General features: G+C 35.4%; 1 protein-coding gene across 6 annotated transcripts in view; it reads left to right on the forward strand.

Moving 5' to 3' along the window:
- Positions 1-20,270, forward strand: part of VWA8 (von Willebrand factor A domain containing 8) — a 339,288-nt gene that overhangs the window by 76,249 nt on the left and 242,769 nt on the right. For all 6 annotated transcript variants that reach the window (XM_047720038.1, XM_047720036.1, XM_047720035.1 and 3 more), the window contains 3 exons: positions 1,067-1,198; positions 3,075-3,209; positions 3,298-3,375. In XM_047720038.1, the coding sequence (XP_047575994.1) occupies positions 1,067-1,198; positions 3,075-3,209; positions 3,298-3,375 (345 nt within the window). The remainder of the gene's footprint in view (positions 1-1,066; positions 1,199-3,074; positions 3,210-3,297; positions 3,376-20,270) is intronic.

Here is a 20,270-nt window from a genome sequence, read left to right on the forward strand (position 1 = left end):
TATTACATAAGACTTATATTTTTTAATGGTAGCACAAATAGACAATTTTTCTTAGGTTTGGGTAAAGGAGTAAATATTGTCCTAAGTACTTCTGACATCAAAAAGACTTAAATTGGATTGTTTGGCTTAGAACATTGAGCTTGAAGATAATTTTCTTCCCCTAAATCTATTTTCTGGATTTGGGTTCTGCTGAGTAAGCAGTGATCTGTTCTTGCATTGAGGGTCAGTTTTTTCACTACTGTGCTAATGTTCTAAAACTAAGGTAGGATTTTGGCTGGGGTGGGGACCATTTCTGCCTGTTAAATACTAAAAATGAGTTAATCTTTTCATATCGAACATGCTGTTATTCTAGGGCATAGGATTTAATTAATTTTCAATTACTATTCTCATTTTCCATAAATTTGTTTGTATTCTTTGTGTGCATTCTTTATATAACCAGCTGGAATGAGGACTATAACCAAGCGTTAGAGCATTGCTAATCGGTCCACGTGGAGAAAGAATCAGTGGTCTTAGTGTTTTACATCCAGTTTGACAAATACTGAGAACATACACCAAAGCAGGCACTGTGCCAGATACTGTGGAAGCCTGTTAGAATTTATCGTAATCAGTTAGTCTAACCACACACAAGCAAACAGCAGAATGGTGTCCAGGAAGTTCTGGCTTCATGAATTTCAGGCAACATTAACGTAAGTTGATTTAAGAAGTCAACCAAAATAAGTCTTATTTTACTTTAACATGTTGTCAAGAGTCTCATCGTCCTTTCCAGGAAACTGGAACCTTTGATTAACAAGAAGTGTAGGCTGCAGACTGTTACCAGCTCAGGAGTTCAGTGACTCCCTTTCCTGTCATTTAGTAAATTTTAGGAACTATTTGCATATCACCTGAGTAATTGGCTTAAGGAGAATGGCATTTGTAAAAACAGGAAGAAAATTGTCATTAATTTTTTACTTCTACTTTTATACTATAGAGTGAGTTTCAGTTCTAAATAAGATATCCAGAAGACTGGATATCCAGCACTAACACTAAAATAAAAAGTAAATCACACAATTTTCTTGTAATTTTGTAGCGCTTTGAACTCCAAGATTCAGAAAGCTCCGTGCTTCCTAAAGAGGTGGTGAGAGTGGAGAGGCTGACGGAGAGCCCTGCCCCCCAAGCTATGGTCACTGTCCGGATAGCAGACAAAGAGGTGACCATTCAGGTAATAGGTCGAGCTTTATACTTTCTAAGATGTGCTTTGTTCTGCACATTTTTATGACCTAATTGGGTTTTTGATTTCCTTGTAAGCCTCTGGTTCTGTAGGGTCACATCTGTATATCTGTATCTGTATCTATCTGTGTCTCCACAGTCATGTATGTTTGTAAATTGGAAAAGTTCAGGAAAAAAATAGGGATAACCTTTCATCGAAAACCAAAGTTGACTTCTGGGAAAATCAAATCAAGTACTGAATAAAGCATTGTGTATTCCAAGCCGTTGGTAAGAAATAGTGTTTTCAAACATATTTTAGGAGCTAAGGAACACTCTTTTCAAATAAAATCGTTCTTAGCTACATGCACTATTTAAAAGAGGAGCTATTCTAGTTGTGCAGTGTTTAGAAGAAGGGAAGGATATTTGGTCACAGAACTCCATCTGCTTGCTCTGCCTCCCTTTCTTGTAATCCTTTGAGAGCCCTGAGAACCCCAAGAAGTGATGAGAAACTGTCCCTAGAAAACAGAGCATGAAAAACATAGACTTAAATGAATTGTAAGTGAACGTAGGAAAGAAAAATGCTTGCCTTATGTGCCAGCGTACACTTTAATTATAAACTTTCTATGTGCTTTAATGGGATATTATTAATATTTATTAATGTTGCTGTATTTATTCATTCATCAAATTGAACGTTGATTATGTCTACTATAAGCCAGGGTCTGTATTAAGAATTATTAGTGCCCACTCTGTATTAGTCACTGTATTTGTCTCTTTGCATATATTATGCCACTAAATCCCCCAATAACCCTGGAGGCAAGTTTTATTAGGTCCATTTTATAGATTAGAAACTGAGATGTAAAGAGGGTAATCAATTCACCCATGGTCACCAGCTAAGAAATGTCATAGATGAGATTTCTAAACATGATCAGTTTCATTACACTCTTCTGTCTCCTTCAGATGAATGACCTCACTAGGCTGATGGTCTCAATAGAGACAGATGAGTAAGGACCGCATTGGAATGTCTGTGGGGATATAGAATGAGTCAAGAATGAGTCTTGAGGGATGATATAGGAATTCTCTAGTGGCTCAGGAGTGGAAAGGTGATAGGACACTTTAGGCAGGTTAAACAGTATGTCCAGAGGCATGAGATATGAGCAAGCTTTCATTATTTACTTCCCTTTGGTAATGGCTTTCTGACCTCATTGCCTTCAGTCTCTTCCAGTCTGCCTTCTATGTTACCACCAGAATGATCTTTCCTAAACTCAAATCTGATCTTGTCATTTTCAAACTTACAGTTCTGTAGGGTTCATGTTATGTACAGTATGATTGAGTCTTCAGCAGAACAAGGAAATCTTCTCACTGTAGGGTCCCCAGGAGACTAATAAGGAGTTGGGAAACAAAAGAAGTAGGTGTGAGGGATAGGAAGAGAGATTTTAAGAACAGATGTTTCTGAGTGGTAAACTCAAAGTGGAAAAGGATTTGTAGACATGGATTTTAGAAATCAGGAGATCATTGGTGACTTTGGAGAGTCCCAGTAGACGGACTCTAAAATTCAGTACTTAGCACTGGAATTTGGACAAAAACCTTCATTCTCAAGTAGTGATATTATATTATAAGTTATAAATAGCCTGAAAATGACATGATTCTTATGAAAATATTTGATAGCACTGGGCTTTAATTTTAGAGGGATGATTGATTTGGAGGGCTAATGTAATGATCACATCTGTGAATGAGAAAGTAGTTGTTGCTCTATTGAAATATCAAAACCAGTATAGAATTGAATTGAGCAGGGAATTATTAGGGGCTTCTAAATGGCAGTTATGTGCTTCCTTTTACTAATGCTTTGAGAAAAACATATGCATATTATATTTACTTCTCTTTAATTATAGGTGCCAGCTGGGACCAGGCCAGTAAATCAGCCTTGTGCATCAGACCATTTTATACAAACTTTAAGCCATAAACAACTACTGGCTGAGATGATGCAGTCTCACATGGTTAAGGACATATGTTTAATTGGAGGAAAAGTAAGAATAGCAGTTTGACTGCAGATTTCTCTTTGCTGGCTTTGGATGTTTTGACTTATCCCTTGAATGATTGTATTTCCATTTGTAGGGTTGTGGAAAAACGGTCATTGCTAAGAACTTTGCAGATAACTTAGGATACAGCATAGAACCCATCATGCTCTATCAGGTATGAGATTCATTGTTAGCACTTGGACTATGAACATATATATGTGGGCCATCAGTAGAACTTAATGAGTATTCTTCCTTGAGTTATGACCTGTTAATTTTGATGTATATAAATAACAACAATCAAATTGGGGTACAGTGATAATTATTTGGAACTTTTGAAAGTGCATTTTAGGAGATCTCATGTGCACAACATATCTGGGTCTGCTTTTCAAGAGAGATGTAATTTATCTGCATGTGCACACAAACACAGAACACATTTAGAAGTAATTTGGAAATCTAAACAAAATGGCAGATAATTAGATATTCATTGAATAGACTATTTTTTATTGTGGAAAAATACATAAAATTTACCATTTTAATCATTTTTAAGTATACAGTTCACTGGCATTAAGTGTTGTGTAACCATCACCACTATCTATTTTCAGAACTTATTTTTTTCTTTCCTGTATCTCCCTCTCCCTTTCACCCATTTTGTCCTTCCCTCCACCCCCTCCCCTCCGGCAACCACCAGTTTGTTCTCTGTGTTTACAGGTCTGTTTCTGCTTTTTGTTTGTTTATTCATTTTGTTTTTTAGATTCCACATGTAAGTGAAATCATATGGTATTTGTCTTTCTTTGACTTACTTTCAGAACTCTTGTATTCCAAGTTCTATATTCATTAAACAATAACTTTCAGCCCCACCCCCCACCCCCACCCCAGACTCTGGTAACGTCTCTATTACTTTCAGTCCTTATGAATTTGCCTATTCTAGGTACCTCTTTTAAATAATATCATACACTTTTTGTCATTTTGTCTCTATTTTACTTAGTATGATGTTTTCTTTTTTTTTTTTTTTTAGTATGATGTTTTCAAGGTTCATTCATGTTATAGCACATATCAGAATTTTATTTCTTCTCGTGGCTTAATAATGTTCTGTTGTATGGATATACTACTTTTTTATTCAGATGTTGATGAAAGCTCTGGTTGTTTCCACCTTTTGATTATTGGGAATAGTGCTACTGTAAACATTGGTGTATGAGTACCTATTTGAGTCCCTGCTTTTAGTTCTTTTAGGTATGCACCTAGAAGTGGCATTGCTGAACCATATTGTAATTCTGTGTTTAACTTTTTGAGGAGCTGTTAAACTGTTTTCCATAGAAGCAGCACCGTTTTGTATTCCCACCAGCAGCGTGTGGAGTGGTAACTCCTTGTACTTTTGATTTGCATTTCCCTGATGACTAATGAGATTAGGTATCTTTTGATGTGTTTATTGGCTGTTGTCTGTCTTATTTGGAGAAATGCTTATTCAAGTTCTTGCTTGTGTTTCAATTGGGTTGTCTTTTTGTTGCTGAGTTATAGGAGTTCTTTAAATATTCTGGATAATAACCCGTTTTCAGTCATGATTTGCAGATATTTTCTCCCATTCTGTAGGTGTCTTTTCACTCTTTTCATACTATCCATTGATGCACAGAAGTTTTTAATTTTGAAAGTCTGATTTATCTTTTTGTTATTGTTGCCTATGTTTTTGGTGTTATATGCCATAAATCTTTGCCAAGTCCAACATCATGAATTTTCTCTCTGTTTTGTTCTAATTTATAGTTTTAGGTCTCATGTTTAGGTCTTTGATCCCTTGGTCCATTTTGAATTAATTTTTGTATACAGTAAGGGTCCAACTTCAAATCATTTGCATGTGAATATCCAATTTTTCCAGCACCATTTGTTGAAAAGTCTTTTCCTCATGGGATAGTCTTGGCATCCTTGTCAAAAATCAATTGACTGGGACGCCTGGGTGGCTCAGTTGGTTGGACGACTGCCTTCGGCTCAGGTCATGATCCCGGAGTCCCGGGATCGAGTCCCGCATTGGGCTCCCAGCTCCATGGGGAGTCTGCTTCTCCCTCTGACCTTCTCCTCGCTCATGCTCTCTCTCACTGTCTCTCTCTCAAATAAATAAATAAAATCTTTAAAAAAAAAAAATCAATTGACCATATATGCCAGAGTTTATTTCTGGGCTTTCTCTTCTATTCCCTTGGTCTGTCTGTCCTTATGTCAGTACCACCCTGTTTTGATTGCTATAGCTTTGTGGTAAGTTTTAAAGTCAGGAAGTATGCGACCCCAACTTTGTTTTCTTTTCCAGGATTGTTTTGGATATTCAGGGTTCCTTGAGTTTCTATTTGAATCTTAGGATAAGTTTTTCTATTTATGAAGAAAAGTGCTATTGAGATTTTGAGAGAGATTGTGCTGAATCTATAGATCACTTTGGATAATATTGTCATCTTAATATTAAGTCTTTCAATCTGTGAACATGAATGTCTTCTCAGATATTTGTCTTCTTTAATTTCAGTAACGTTTCATAGTTTTCAGTCCATGAGTCTTTTATCTTCTTGGTTAAATTTATTCCTAAGTATTTTTGAATAGATTATTTTTGTGAATGTACATGTTGTATATAGTATGAAAAAAAGCGAACTTAGAGTTGGTAATTTTACAGAGTAGAATTTTCTCGCATGTATTTGTTTGCAATGATACCTCCTAAGACATTTTTATCCTTCTAATTTATGATTCTGTAATTTAGTCTTTGGGTGGTTATGATATCTTTTTACTTCTAGTAGAGTCTCTGTTTCTATTCTTTGAACAATTTTTAAAGTGGATGTGATATTATTAACTTACATTTTAGGTTGTATTTGCATTTTTTGTTTATTCTTTAATGAAGCTTTCTTATTGTTACTGACACTAAATATACTGAACATTAAGATTGTTTTTATTTTTGAGAAATGGCATTTAAACCAGTTACTTATTGTGACTTTGGGTTATAGACAATGTTGGCGGTTCATATTTCAGAGTGTTGAGAAGATTCCTTTCTGTGCTGCTTTAGGTTACTTTGTGCCTATTGGTTGAATTGGCCAGAGTTTAAATAAAATCTATGAAAAAGCATATGATCCAAGTTTATGAAATCATGAAGAAAATAAAGGTGATGAGATTAAAATAGTAGTGATATCCTTGGTTTTTAGATATAAACATGTAGAGAAAAGAAAATAAATTTCTACACTGTACAGGAGGTGGCACGTCTTGGAACCCACTGAAAATATATTTTGAAATGAGTTTCTATAAATTGACTGTAGACCTACTGGCTTTTTAAAGAGAATTAAGGAAATTGGGAGAGGAGTTTATCTTAAACTTTAATATATGGAAGATGCCATGAAGAATACCCTGCTGTCACATGAAATCACTCCTCTTGATATCTTTGCAGAGATCAGAAAACAGATGGTTAGCTCAGTGTGCTAGTTCATGTGTCTCTGCCCTTAAATAGCTCATGTTAGAAGTGATCTGAAGATGGCATTTTATCACCTCACCAAATGCTTAACTATCACCTTTCTAATTTCCAATGCAAATACTTTTCTACAAAATAATGGGGGGTGCAAATCATTAATATATTTGTCACATTAGTTAAATTTTACTCTCATATTTTATATTCCATTTAAAGTCAAGAATAAATACAAGCCTAATTTATTTCCCAGGTGCTACTGCATTGAACTCATATGAAGAAGACCTTTTGAGGATGATACTTCTTTTCTCTATAACTCCAACCTAATTTATTTTTACTATTTTTCTAAAATTAGACACATTATTATTTTCTCCACATTAAAAAAAAAAAACACCCCCATTCTAATGAAAGTTGAAAATAATTCAGCTTTATAAATTTTTCTAGATAATATTGTTTCTGTATTAGGTTTCTGTAGTCAGTTTATGGTGATTTGGTAGTGCTTAATTATCCTAAGATTATATGCTTGAGCTGTGAAAATTATGGTCACCTCATTCTGCTATTCATTAAAAAGAAGAACCAAGCAAGAGAGTATGTATGTATTCACCAATTCAAATCTCAGCTCTGCTGGAAAATTACCCAAAGTATCCTGCCAGAGAGAATGTTTTCTTTATATGTGAAAGAATTACTTTAAGAGGCCGAGAACAGATTTCTTATATATTTTTGGAGAGTGACAGCAAGCTAATAAAAATACTATTTTAATGTTTTTGGGGGGGTTGTTTGTTTTTTACTTTCTTGTTCAGTTTGTTGATTGATGCATAAACAAAGGTAGGAAAATTCTACCATTAAGGATTGGGGAAACTGGCACAGAGATAATTATGCAAATTAATTGCATATTCTGGAAACCCCTTTTACAATTTTGCTTTTCTTCTAGAAATATCTAGAAGAAAAGTGGTTTCTGAAAGCATAGACTTCAGAAAAGGATAAAGAAATATAAAAATGTAGGTGAGGTTTGTTTCCCTCCCTCTCCATATAGCTTCTTTCCTGAACTGGATCAAAGCATAAATTAGGCACTGTATGGTCATTTGCAGTTTTGTAAATTGTTCATCAGTTGGTTTTCATGATAGAAGCCAAGCTCCTGAGATCAAATATAAGACCCTTTTTTGTTCACATTTTCATATGTATTAGTAGAGCTCATTGATCTCTATGGGAGAGAGGAATGAATTTAATAAAATTAAAGATGGGTTTGGATTTTATAATAACATAATCCATATATTTTTTTAAAGATTTTATTTATTTATTTGAGAGAGAGAGAGATCACAAGTAGGCAGAGAGGCAGGCAGAGAGAGAGCTGAGCAGAGAGCCCGATGTGGGACTCGATCCCAGGACCCTGAGATCATGACCTGAGCCGAAGGCAGCCGCTTAACCCACTGAGCCACCCAGGCACCCTAACATAATCCATATTAATGAAAAATTTCTGAACATTTGAGCCAGCATAGAGAATTTAGTGGGAATAAGTAACCCAACATCTGTTTTCTTAGAAGATGTGGAGATTTCCCTGTTATTTGTACATGTATAAAGCTACACTTAATCTGTGGGTTTTGCTTTATTTTTAGACTTGGCTATTTTTAGAACTGGATTTCATATGAAGAAAAAGAAAAACAGAGTCTTAACACAAATTTGTGGCAGTACATAAAATAAGTTTTATAATAGGTTATAAAAATCTTAAATCACTTGGCTCAAGTGTTAGGTCAGATTCTTTTAACTGGTTATTCTTTTTTTAGTGTTGAAGCCAGTGATTTCATAGTATTGAAGAAATTCAAGTTATTATTCTTTTCCTTCACAACCAGATAAGGGCGTGTTTCCAGATTTCTTTCCACACCATCATAAACAGCACCAGATCTGAGCTCTCTTTCTTTTGTTAAAGTACTAGTTGGATAAAAGCCAAGTCAACTCCAATAAAAATTTTAAGAACAAATAAGTTCATGGCACTTTTAATGAAAATAATCACTATCTAAAACATACTGAAATGTTAGAGTCATTTTTAATTTTTAGCTAAGTTTTTCTTCCTATAGCTAAACTCAAACCAAATCCTTTTTTCTATCTTCCATCTAATCTACAATCTCTACTTCTTCCTGTTTATCCAAATACAGTGGAAAGTATCCTCCTTTCATTCTCTCTCCTTTGTTGTTACTGCCCTATGTCTTGGATTTATTTACTCACTTCTTGTCTTTGCCTTGACTTTGTACTTTTCTCTCATCAAGATTTTAAGATAGCTGTATTCACTTAAATGATTAATATTCAACCTTGAGGCTGACTTTCTACATGATTCCGTGTAGCTCATCTTGTTTTCTTGATTCCTTATTTTGCTACCATCTGTCATCCTTCCTGTCTTCTTTGTATTTTTTCTTTTCCCACATAGACTAACCTTCATAAGGCTATCAGAGATTTTACTTACGTCAGCTCCTTCAAATTTTTTCTATTATAAAATTTATTTTTAAAGAACAATATATGTCATCATCACATAAGAACTTTAAAATGGTTGACTTGAGTAATCCTTTTCAACTCCCAGGATTACTAAGGCTCCTGTCTCATGTCTTCTTCAGATTCTCCTTTTTAATGACGTGGCTTTGTCTCCTACCTCCTTTGAATAGAATGTGCTTTGAAATTTATTGCAGTCCATCAAGGTATAAAATTTAGTGCATGTAGACATTTAAAGATTAGCAGAATAAAATTTCCCTTCTAATTTGAAGGGATGTTTTTATTCAATATGATTCCATATTTCTTGCCTGTAATGTCAGAGTCATGGTACAAGGACCAATAACTAAATGTTGTTTGCATAATTTCATAGATAAGTTATTGTGCATTATGCTATTTATAATTACAAAATTATAAGTATTATACATCATACAGAATAGTTACCTCAGTAAATTTCATCAGGGTACTAATAAGCAGGTGGCAGTTGCACACACAGGGAATTTTACAAGTCAAATTGTAAAGCCACAAACTACAGCTGTACTCCACAAGCTACTTCAGAAATATATTTTATTGGAAACAGAGTATAAATGACTCTGTGTAAGATATCACCATTATTGGAAAAGGCAACTCAAGATTATGCTCAGCTAATTTCAAAGTGGCCATTGTGATTATTGCCTGTGTATATTAACACTTTATTACATTCCTTCATTTTAGAAATGAATAATGAATACAACTCATATACATCAGAATTGTTTTTAGGCACAGGTATAATTTCTTTCCTTAACTCGTTTTTAAGATTTTCACATAGTGCTTGTGCTTTATTTTTATGTAAAAATGCCACAAGCTTTATTATCCATATTTTGCAGCTTCAAAGAAATGAAGTAATAACGTCTCTAATTATTTGAATGCACACTTTATACCTCAAACACATGAAAGCTAGTTGTTTCATGTAGAAGTTATATAAAGAAGCAGTTTTAGAGTGCTAGCTAATTACTTCAGTAAAAAGCCAGTCTCTTGTCACTTTAACAAGAAAAAATATCCATCAAACATATAATTTAAACAATAGGTTGAATCAGAAGATGTGGTAATATAATGGGAGGGTTCTGTGAACATTTCTAAAAACAATCTGTGGCTGTTATTTAGAACTGAATATATACTCTCTTCTTCTGGAGATTTAATTCAGGATGTATTTAGAAAACAACTCATTTCTCTCCTCTAGTTAGCCTGAACAGCGTGTTTATGCACATTCTGTTACTGTCTTCCTATTCCTTTTATGGGCAATTAAGGGCTTTTTTTAAGGAGAGCCAAACAAATGGGTGATATTACTCTATATTAGGGTTGATGAACTCTTTCTTTAACGGGCTGGATCATAAATATTCGGACTTTGTGGACCAAGTGGACCCTGTTGAAACAACTCAACTCTGGTCTTGCAGTAGAAAAGGAGCCACAGGTAATCCGTGACTAAATGTATCTATGCTCTACCTTATCACAGTTTTGGTGTTTTTTGTTTTTTGTTTTTAAATATTAAATTAGGGACACCTGGGTGACTCAGTTGGTTAAGCCGCTGCCTTCGGCTCAGGTCATGATCCTAGGGTCCTGGGATGGAGTCCCACATCAGGCTCCTTGCTCGGCAGGGAGCCTGCTTCTCTCTCTGCCTCTGCGGGCTTTTGCGTGCTCTCTCTCGCTCTCTCTCTCTCTCTGACAAATGAATGAATAAAATCTTTAAAAAAAAATAAAAATAAATATTAAATTAAATTAAATTTTTATTTATTTATTTGAGAGAGAGAGCAAACATGAGTAGGGGGAGAGGCAGAGGGAGAGAGATGAGCAGACTTCCCACTGAGGAGGGAGCCAGATACATGGCTTGATCATGGGACCCTGAGATCATGACCTGAAGGAAGGTGGATGGATGCTTAACAGACTGAGCTACCCAGGCACCCCTTTGGTGTTTTTGTTTTTAATTCAGGTTTTTGTTTTTTTGTTTTTTTTTTTTTGTTTGTTTGTTTTTAAAGATTTTATTTATTTATTTGACAGAGAGAGATCACAAGTAGATGGAGAGGCAGGCAGAGAGAGAGAGAGAGGGAAGCAGGCTCCCTGCTGAGCAGAGAGCCTGATGCGGGACTCGATCCCAGGACCCTGAGATCATGACCTGAGCCGAAGGCAGCGGCTTAACCCACTGAGCCACCCAGGTGCCCCAGGTTTTTGTTTTTTAATTGAGGTGTAATTCACATATAGTAAAGTCATACAGTAAAATTTGTGTATGTCACAAATGACAAACACATTTGGTTGTATAACCACTACCACAATTGAGATAATGGGACAATTACATAAGCTTAAAAAATTCCCTTGTGCCTCTTTGTAGCCACTCCTCGCTGACATGGGTAACCACTGATCGGTGTTCTCTCCCTATTTCGCCTTTTCTAGAATGGCATATAAATGGATTTAAACAGCCTTTTGAGTCTGGTTTCTTTGACTTACATAATGCATTTGAGATTCATCAGCACTGCTGCATGTTTCAGTAGTTTGTTCTTTTTAATTGCTGAGAACCCTATCACATTTTTCTAAAAATTTTATTTATTTATTTATTTATTTATTTATTTATTTATTTATTTGAGAGAGAAAGAAAGATTGAGAGAATGACTGGGGGGGAGGGGTAGAGGGAGAAGCAGACTCCCTGTGGAGCAGGGAGCCCATTGTGGGACCGGATCCCAGGACCCTGGGATCATGACCTGAGCTGAAGGCAGAGGCTTAACCGACTGAGCCATCCAGGTGCCCACCTTATCACATTTTTATTGGTGTTTATGTCAGTACTTCTGTGTGTTCCTGCTACCATAGCTTTACTTCTGGGGCTCAGCCCTTCTCACCTCTGTTATCAACTCTAACTTTCTCGGCTTTCCACCCGTGTCAAGTCTGGGTTTTTCCCAATTTATTGTTCCAACACTAAATTTTGTTCTTTCTAATTTTCCCCCTGCTTTAAGCCTTTGAATCAATTCTAATAATTTGGAAGCTAATATTCAAATTCTGTTGCTTAGCACACTGCTTTTTTTTTTTTTTTTCCTGCCCCTGCAAACCTTCCTTAGCTGGGTTTGAGGCTTCAACCCGTGCAGCTAACATTCACCTTTTAACTCCAGCCATACAGAATGGTTTATGGTCTCCTGAGTGTGACTGGCTGTGTGAGGTAGCCATACTTTCTTGCCTTGGTTCATGCTGTATGAACCTCCTTCTGTGGGTCAGTTTGCTTACTCTTCACAGTTTAGCTCCACTGCTGCTATCTCTGCATTTTCTGTAAGTCCCCAGTTTGATTTATATGTACTTCCTGTGTGTTTTACTGGCTCTTAAAGCTATGGTTCTATACTATAATAGTACTGTATTTCATGCAGGCCAGTATGCTATCAGTTGTAAGACATGCCATTATTTTGTGTTCTACTAAGAAAGTCATGCAGCAAATAAAATTAGGACGTGACTTTATCAATTAGAATTTTTATTTTATTCTTACTGAACTCTTTTAGACTTAATTTAGATCATGTATCTCTTGTGCATGCAGAAAAAGGAAAATATAAATGCAGTAAATGGTGGAAACATTTTTAAAACTTCTTTACCTTCAGTCTGACTCTTCTAAAGCACTTTTTGGTTCAGCTCTAAAGGTGGTGTATGTGTTTCACATACTATTCTCTGCATCTTCCATGCTTTGTCAAGAACAGAGTGCTCGTCCATTATTTCCAGGATATTCTTCCAAGCTGCTGATAGCCGTTTGGATTTTGATATTGGTCTTAACTTTAACAGAAGGGATTGACCGAAATGTTTTCAGGCAATAGCTATGACTCATATTCTTTTCCCAAGTGGTCTTTAATTTGTTGACCAAAACATGAATGGATTATAGTTGCCCCTTTTCGCCACAAGTAGATATACAAAACCAGGTTCAGACACGGGCAGAGAATAATTAGCTGACCAGCAGCTGTATTAAGATTCTGTCCATTGAAGGTGTATCCTGATTTAAAAAGTGTGTATCTTGAAATTGATGGAATTTAGCTATTTGTTTCTCCCATCATTTGCAAACTCCTGTTTGACAATCTGTTCCTTTCGTGTGCATATAGTAGATGTCAAGATGAAAAAGTAAAACTTAAAAATTCTATATCATCTGTGAATGTTGTAATAGAAAGTGTAAACTAACTAAGGGCAGATACCTTTTCAAAAGCGATCTTTCTCATTCTTCTTCATTGTATTTGCATATTATTCCCTCATATCTAACCGATGCCCTATATACAGATAATTGGTTTGATTCCCAATATTTTATAATCACACACGAAGTTGCAGTGAATAACCTTGTGCATATGTGTTTTTTCGTTATTAGAAGTGTATCTTTTTTTTTAAGATTTTATTTATTAATTTGAGAGGGAGAGAATGAGAGAGAGAGAGCATGAGAAGTGCAAGGGTCAGAGGGAGAAGCAGACTCCCTGCCGAGCAGGGAGCCTGATGCGGGACTCGATCCCAGGACTCCAGGATCAGGACCTGAGCTGAAGGCAGTCGCTTAACCAACTGAGCCACCCAGGTATCCCTAGAAGTGTATCTTCAGGATTAATTCCTGTAAGTGGAATTGTGAGGTCAATAGATAAATGCATGGGTAGTTTTGTTAGGAATTGCCAAATCTGCCTCTATAAATATGATACCATTTTGCTTTCCCATCAACAATGCCGACAGACAGGGCTACCAAGCTTTTTTTTTTTTTTCTTTTTCTTTTTTTTAAAGAGAGAGAGTGTGCAGGCATGTGCACAAGCCAGAGGGAGAGGGAGAGGGAGAGGGAGAAGCAGACTCCCCACTGAGCAGGGACCCTGATGTGGGGCTTGATCCCAGGACCCTGGGACCATGACCTGAGCCGAAGACAGATGCTTAACAGACTGAGCCTCCCAGGTGCCCTGGCTACCAAGCTTTTTAATAGTTGCAAGTTTGATACTTCAAAATGGTATTAAGGAGTAGTTTTAGTTTGTATTTCTTATATTAGGAGAGAATTGAAAATCATTTTTCTTTCTTCTTTTAGACTTTATTTATTTGTCAGAGAGAGAGAGAGAGAGTGAGAGCACACAAGCAGGGGGAGCAGCAGGCAGAGGGAGAAGCAGGCTCCCCGCTGAGCAGGGAGCCTGATGTGGGACTCGATCCCCAGACCCTAGGATCATGACCTGAGCCAAAGGCAGACACTTAACTGACTCAACCACCCAATGTATCTCTGAAAATCATTTCTAATTTTAAGGGACATTATATCATGTCTTTTCTTACTAAATTACCTTTTTTTTTTTTTGCCCATTTTTCTATTGAGTGGCCTTTTTTCCTTTCTGTTTTTGAGTTATTAATGTGTTAGCCATTTTGCTTTTTGTCTGTGCTATATGCTACATATATTTTCTCTCAGTGTCAGTTGCTCTTTGGCTTTATTTTTCTTTGCCTCATAATAGATTTATTAATATTTTGTTCTATTGCATCTAGGTTTTGAGTCATGGGTAGAAAGTCTTTCCTTATACCCAGGTTATGAAGGAATTCATCCGTGTCTTTTTCAGCTTCTAGATTGGACTCTCTCCAGTCCTCGCACATAGTGCCTTCTGTTTTAGAGCCAGCAGTAGAGCACTGAGTCCTTCTCAGGCTGCCCTCTCTCCCTCTAACCCCAGCTGGGAAAGGTCCTGCAGCTTCATGGACTCATGTCATGAGATTGGACCCACATGCGTAATCAAGGATGATCTCCTCTTCTCAAGGCGCTTCATTTAGTCATATCTGCAAAGTTCCATTTGTCATGTGGGGTAACATATTCACAGACTCTCAGACATCTTTGTGTAGGGACATTATTCTGCCTACCACCCTGACCATTTTAGAAGATCACATCACTGAAGGTATTGCCATTTATGGTATTTGAGTTACGAATATACCACACCTGCATCAGCTGATAGAGTTTTCATATCCATAGTGATTCTTTCTAGCTGTAAGCACCCAAATTCAACATTATATTTTTTGGTGTAGTTGTGACCGTTTATTGGTTGAAGTTATGTAGTATTTTATAACAAGTTATTTTCCTTGTACTAAAGGTTAGGCATTGTCCTGTATTTTTATTTGAAATTATGCATTGTATTGTCTGTGGATTTTTTCAAGCTTATAAAGCAAATGTTTGAAGGTATTGTTTATAAAATAGGGATATTAGGCCCAACAGAATTGAGAACCAGTGGGCTAGACCACAGCACCATGCTTGGCAAGAAGTAGATATTCATGGAAATATGCACCATCTTAGCGGCTTAGGAAACCTAAAAATATTTTAAGTGGAATGGCTTTTATTTTTATGTATGTCAGGGATAGGTGTGATTTTTCAGACATTGTTCTCATTCTCCCCATAAAAACATTTAAGAGCTTTTCTATTTATAGTGTTCTGTAATGTAGAAAAAGTGAGATAATTATTTAGATCAACTCCTGATTTCTGAGAACAAGTTCTTATAGAATAAATCAGGAGACTCTATTTTGAGACAAATTCATTTCAGTTCTAGAATTATAATTTTCTATGTATTTCTGTGTTTTTCCAAAATAAAGTTTTGTGATGATATAATAATCTCTTTCTGTAGCCTCTTTGAAGTGATCAAAGTGATTTACCAAAAGTTAACCAAGTAGTTACTCTAAAATATTCCAGTAAAGTGGAATTTCCTGACTTTCAAAATTAAGGATGAGAAAGGTTAAGTGCCAGAGTCTATACCTCAAATTACCCAAAGCTTGTACAATAGTTTCTAGCTTACTCATTTTCAAGCCTTTTTTTTTTTTTTCTTCTAGCTTGTACATCTTTAAAAACAATAAGCAGCAGACAATGAGGCTCATTCTGAGATAAGAGGGAACTGGGTTGAGGCCCTACACTACCATCTGTTTTTATTTGGAATGCTTTCCCTCACATTAGCTTGATTTGCTTTGGCATGCCAGTGTTGTCACATCAGTTTGTTTTTCAGTATTGGTCTGTTTTTCTACTTGCTAGCTTTTTAAAAACAACATAATGGAATGGAGGAATTTAAAAAAATCAGTGGTTGTCTTCAACTGATAGAACTCCATCTCAACATTGTGTTTTTTTATAACCGAAACTTTGTAAAATGCATCTTAGGTTCTCATTTTGACAGAGACACAGTCAAAAGTTGCATGTAATGACACTTGTGGTATTTTATGTTAAGCTCACAACTAAAACTACTTGGAGTGTTTATATGACAGGACATAGCAAAACGTTATGTATTGAAAAGGCAAGATATTAGCTGGTTTAACTCGATAATCCTTTCAACTTATATATTGTAAAAAATGCAAAGTATGCCTCAAAATTTGTGCAATTATAGAGATTCATTTCGAAGGAAGAGTCTTATGTTACACAAATTTGCCATTTAAAAGGCCATAGGTTTTATATTTGCTTTTTAAAAAAATATCAAAATTTGATATTCACATCTTTTATAATTTTTTTGAACTATGCACTTACTCCTTATTTAATTGAAACCGTGTACTTCTTAAATAATAGACAAACTTTTGTGTTATCTTAACAAATTTAGTTATCATGAGGTATTTATTAGATTTCTAAAAACACAGAAGGAGGCCTCTAGGCATGTGTATAAAAATAAACATTATGATAAAACCAAATTCATTAGTCCAGGGAAGAAAACAAGTGACCAAGGAATCCTGCCAAATAAGGAACTCTAGCCTGAAAGGTATTTCATTTACCATCCTTGGTGATCCAAAAACATGGGATCTGTAAGCTTGAGGGAAGGATTTGCAAATTTGGGGATTCTCTGTGGAGTACCTCCGAATCTAAGGACACTGTGTAATGAAGTCCAGTACTGTTGGTAAGAACACGTTGTTACACTTGATCATCTCTGTTACTCAGTACTTTTGTTTTAAATGTACTTTGCAGTAATTTTGATTAGGGTCCTGGGGCTATGTTTTTTCTTTTTAATTTTTTTTATTTGAGTATAGTTGACACAATGTTACGTAGTTTCAGGTGTACAACATAGTGATTCAACTTTTCTATGTGTTATGCTGTGTTCAGCACAAGTATAATTGCCATCTGTCACCCTACAATACTATTACAACATCCCTGACTATATTACTTATGGTACTACTAATTTCTGGGTATTTCTGGGTATACTAATTTCTGGTTTCATTTTGTATCCTGCAACTTTACTGAATTCATTTATCACTTCTAATAGTTTTCTGGTGGAGTCTTTTGGGTTTTCTATATATAGGATCATTTTATCTGCAGATAATGACAGTTTAACTTCTTTATCAATATGGATGCCTCTTTCTTCTTTTTCTTGTCTGAGTGCTATCTATGGCTTCAACTTCCAGTACTATGCTGAATGAAAGTGGTGAGAGTGGGAATCCTTGTCTCGTTCCCAATCTTAGAGGAAAGCTCTCAGTTTTTCACCATTGAGCACAATGTTTGTGGTGAGTTTTTCATATATGGTCTTTGTTATGTTGAGGTATATTCCCTCTAAACCTACTTTTTTGAGAGTTTTTATCATGAACAAATGTTGAATTTTGTCAAATGCTTTTTCTGCATCTATTGAGATGATCATAATTTTTATCCTTCATTTTGTTAATGTGTATCATGTGGATTGATTTGTAAATATTAAACTCTCCTTGCATCCTTGGAATAAATTCCACTTGATCACGGTGAGTGATCCATTGAATGTATTGTTGGATATTGGCCTGTGGTTTTCCCTTTTGTGGTGTCTTTGTCTGGTTTTGGTATCAGGGTAATTTTCGCCTCATAGAACGTATTTAGAAGCTTTCCTTCCTCTTCCATTTTTCAGAATAGTTTGAGAAGGATGGGTACTAACTCTTCTTCAAACGTTTGGTAAAATTCACCTATGAATACATCTAGTCCTAGATTATTACTTTTTGGTAGCTCTTTGATTACCAGTTCAATTTTGTTACTAGTAATTGGTCTGTTCAGATTTTCTGCTTCTTCCTGATTCAGTTTTGGAAGATTGTGTTTCTAAGAATTTATTCATTTCTTCTGTGTTGTCCAATTTGTTGACATATAATTTTTCATAGTATTCTACTATAATCCTTTCTGTGGTGTCAGTTGTTACCTTCTCTTTTTATTTGGGTTGTTTCTCTTTTTTTTCTTGATGAGTCTGGCTAAGGGTTTCATTGATTTTTTTTTTTCTATTTTTATTTATTTATTTTTGGTCTCTGTGTCATTTGTTTCTGATCTGATCATTGTTATCTTTTTCCTTCTACTCACCATGGGTTGGTTTGTTCTTCTTTTTCTAGTTCATTTAGGTGTGAAAAGTTAGATTGTTTATTTGAACTTTTTCTTGTTCCTTGAGATAAGTCCATATTGCTATATATTTCCCTCTTAGGACTGTTTTTGCAATTTTGGACCATCGTATATATGTCATTTGTCTCCATGGTTTGTTTGGGGGGTTTTTTGTTTGTTTGTTTTGGTTTTTTGTTTTTGTTTTTGTTTTTGTTTTTAGCTCTTCTTTGATTTCTTCATTGATCCATTGGTTATTTAATATTTTCTAGCTTCCACATGTTTGTGATTTTTTCAGTTTTTTTTTCTTGTGATTGATTTCTAGTCTCCTACCATTGTGGTCAGAAAAGATGCATGGTTTCAGTATTCCTACATTTATTGAGACTTGTTTTATGGCCTAACATGTGATCTGTTCTGGAGAATGTCACATGTGCTCTTGAAAGGAATGTGTCATCTGTTGTTTTGGGTGGAATGTTCTGTATGTATCTGTTAAGCTCATTTGGTCTAATGTGTCATTCAAAGACACTGTTTCCTTATTGACTTTCCTTACATCCATTGATGTAGGTTGGGTGTCAAGTCCCCTACTATTATTGTATTGCCATTAATTTCTCCCTTTGTATTCAGTAATATTTGTTTGATGTATTCAGTTCCTCCAGTGTTGGGTGCAGAGATATTTACAATTGTTATATCCTCTTGTTGGAGTGATCCCTTTATCATTTTGTAATGCCCTTCTTTATCTCTTGTTACAGTCTTTTTTTTTTTTTTTTAAAGATTTTATTTATTTATTTGACAGAGAGAGATCACAAGCAGGCAGAGAGGCAGGCAGAGAGAGAGAGGAGGAAGCAGGCTCCCTGCTGAGCAGAGAGCCCGATGCGGGGCTCGATCCCAGGACTCTGAGATCATGACCTGAGCCGAAGGCAGCGGCTTAACCCACTGAGCCACCCAGGTGCCCCACAGTCTTTGTTTTAAAATCTGTTTTGTCTAAGTATTGCTACCCTGGCTTTATTTTTATTTTCTTTCATGTCCATTTGCATGGTAAATGTTTTATATTCCTTCACTTTCATTTTGTATGTTTCTTCATGTCTGAGGTGAGTTTCCTATAGACAGTATATAGATGGGTCTTTTTTTTTTTTTTAATCTGTTATGTCACACTGTGTCTTTTGATTGGAGCATTTAGGCCATTTATGTTTACAATAGTTATTGATAAGTATGTACTTATTTCCATTTTGTTCATGGTTTTCTGGTCATTTTTGTAGTTCTCTGTTCCTTTCTTGCACTCTTTCTTTGTGATTGATGAATTTCTGTAGTATGGTGTTTGGATTTCTTATTTACTTATTTATTTATTTTGGTATATATTATACTTTTGGTTTTATGGTTACCATGAGGTTCATTTATAACATCCTAAATATATAGCAGTCTATGTTAAGTAGATAGACATTTAAGCTCAAATACATTTTAAAAACCCCTTTTTTATTCCTTCCTCCATGTTTCATGTATTTGCTGTTATACTTTATATCTTTTTATTCATAATATTCTTATGAAAATTAATTATGGCCACTTATTTTATACCTTTAAGTCCTTAGGGCAGTCTTTTAAGGGTCCTCAGGATTTTGTAGTCATCGAAGATCATGGCAAGAATGAGTTTGCTAGAGGTTAATGAGATTAGTGGTGATGTTATATATCTATATTCTTTTTATGAGGAGTATGTCAAAAAAAAAGAAAGAAGGATATAATTTAGATTTGATTTTGAAATTCACAGTTTTTGTGTGTACAGTGTATTTTGCAAACATATTTTATTCTTGGAAATAAAAAGTAAATACATCCTCTCAGCTTTATTGTCTAGTTGCCTTTGGTGATTCTGAAATGCTTTGGGTTTCTGTTTTTACCCTGTTAAAAAAATACAACTACTCAGGATCCAAACAACTTTCTG

The sequence above is a fragment of the Lutra lutra genome, chromosome 3 (assembly GCF_902655055.1).
Source record: "Lutra lutra chromosome 3, mLutLut1.2, whole genome shotgun sequence".
NCBI lineage: Eukaryota > Metazoa > Chordata > Mammalia > Carnivora > Mustelidae > Lutra > Lutra lutra.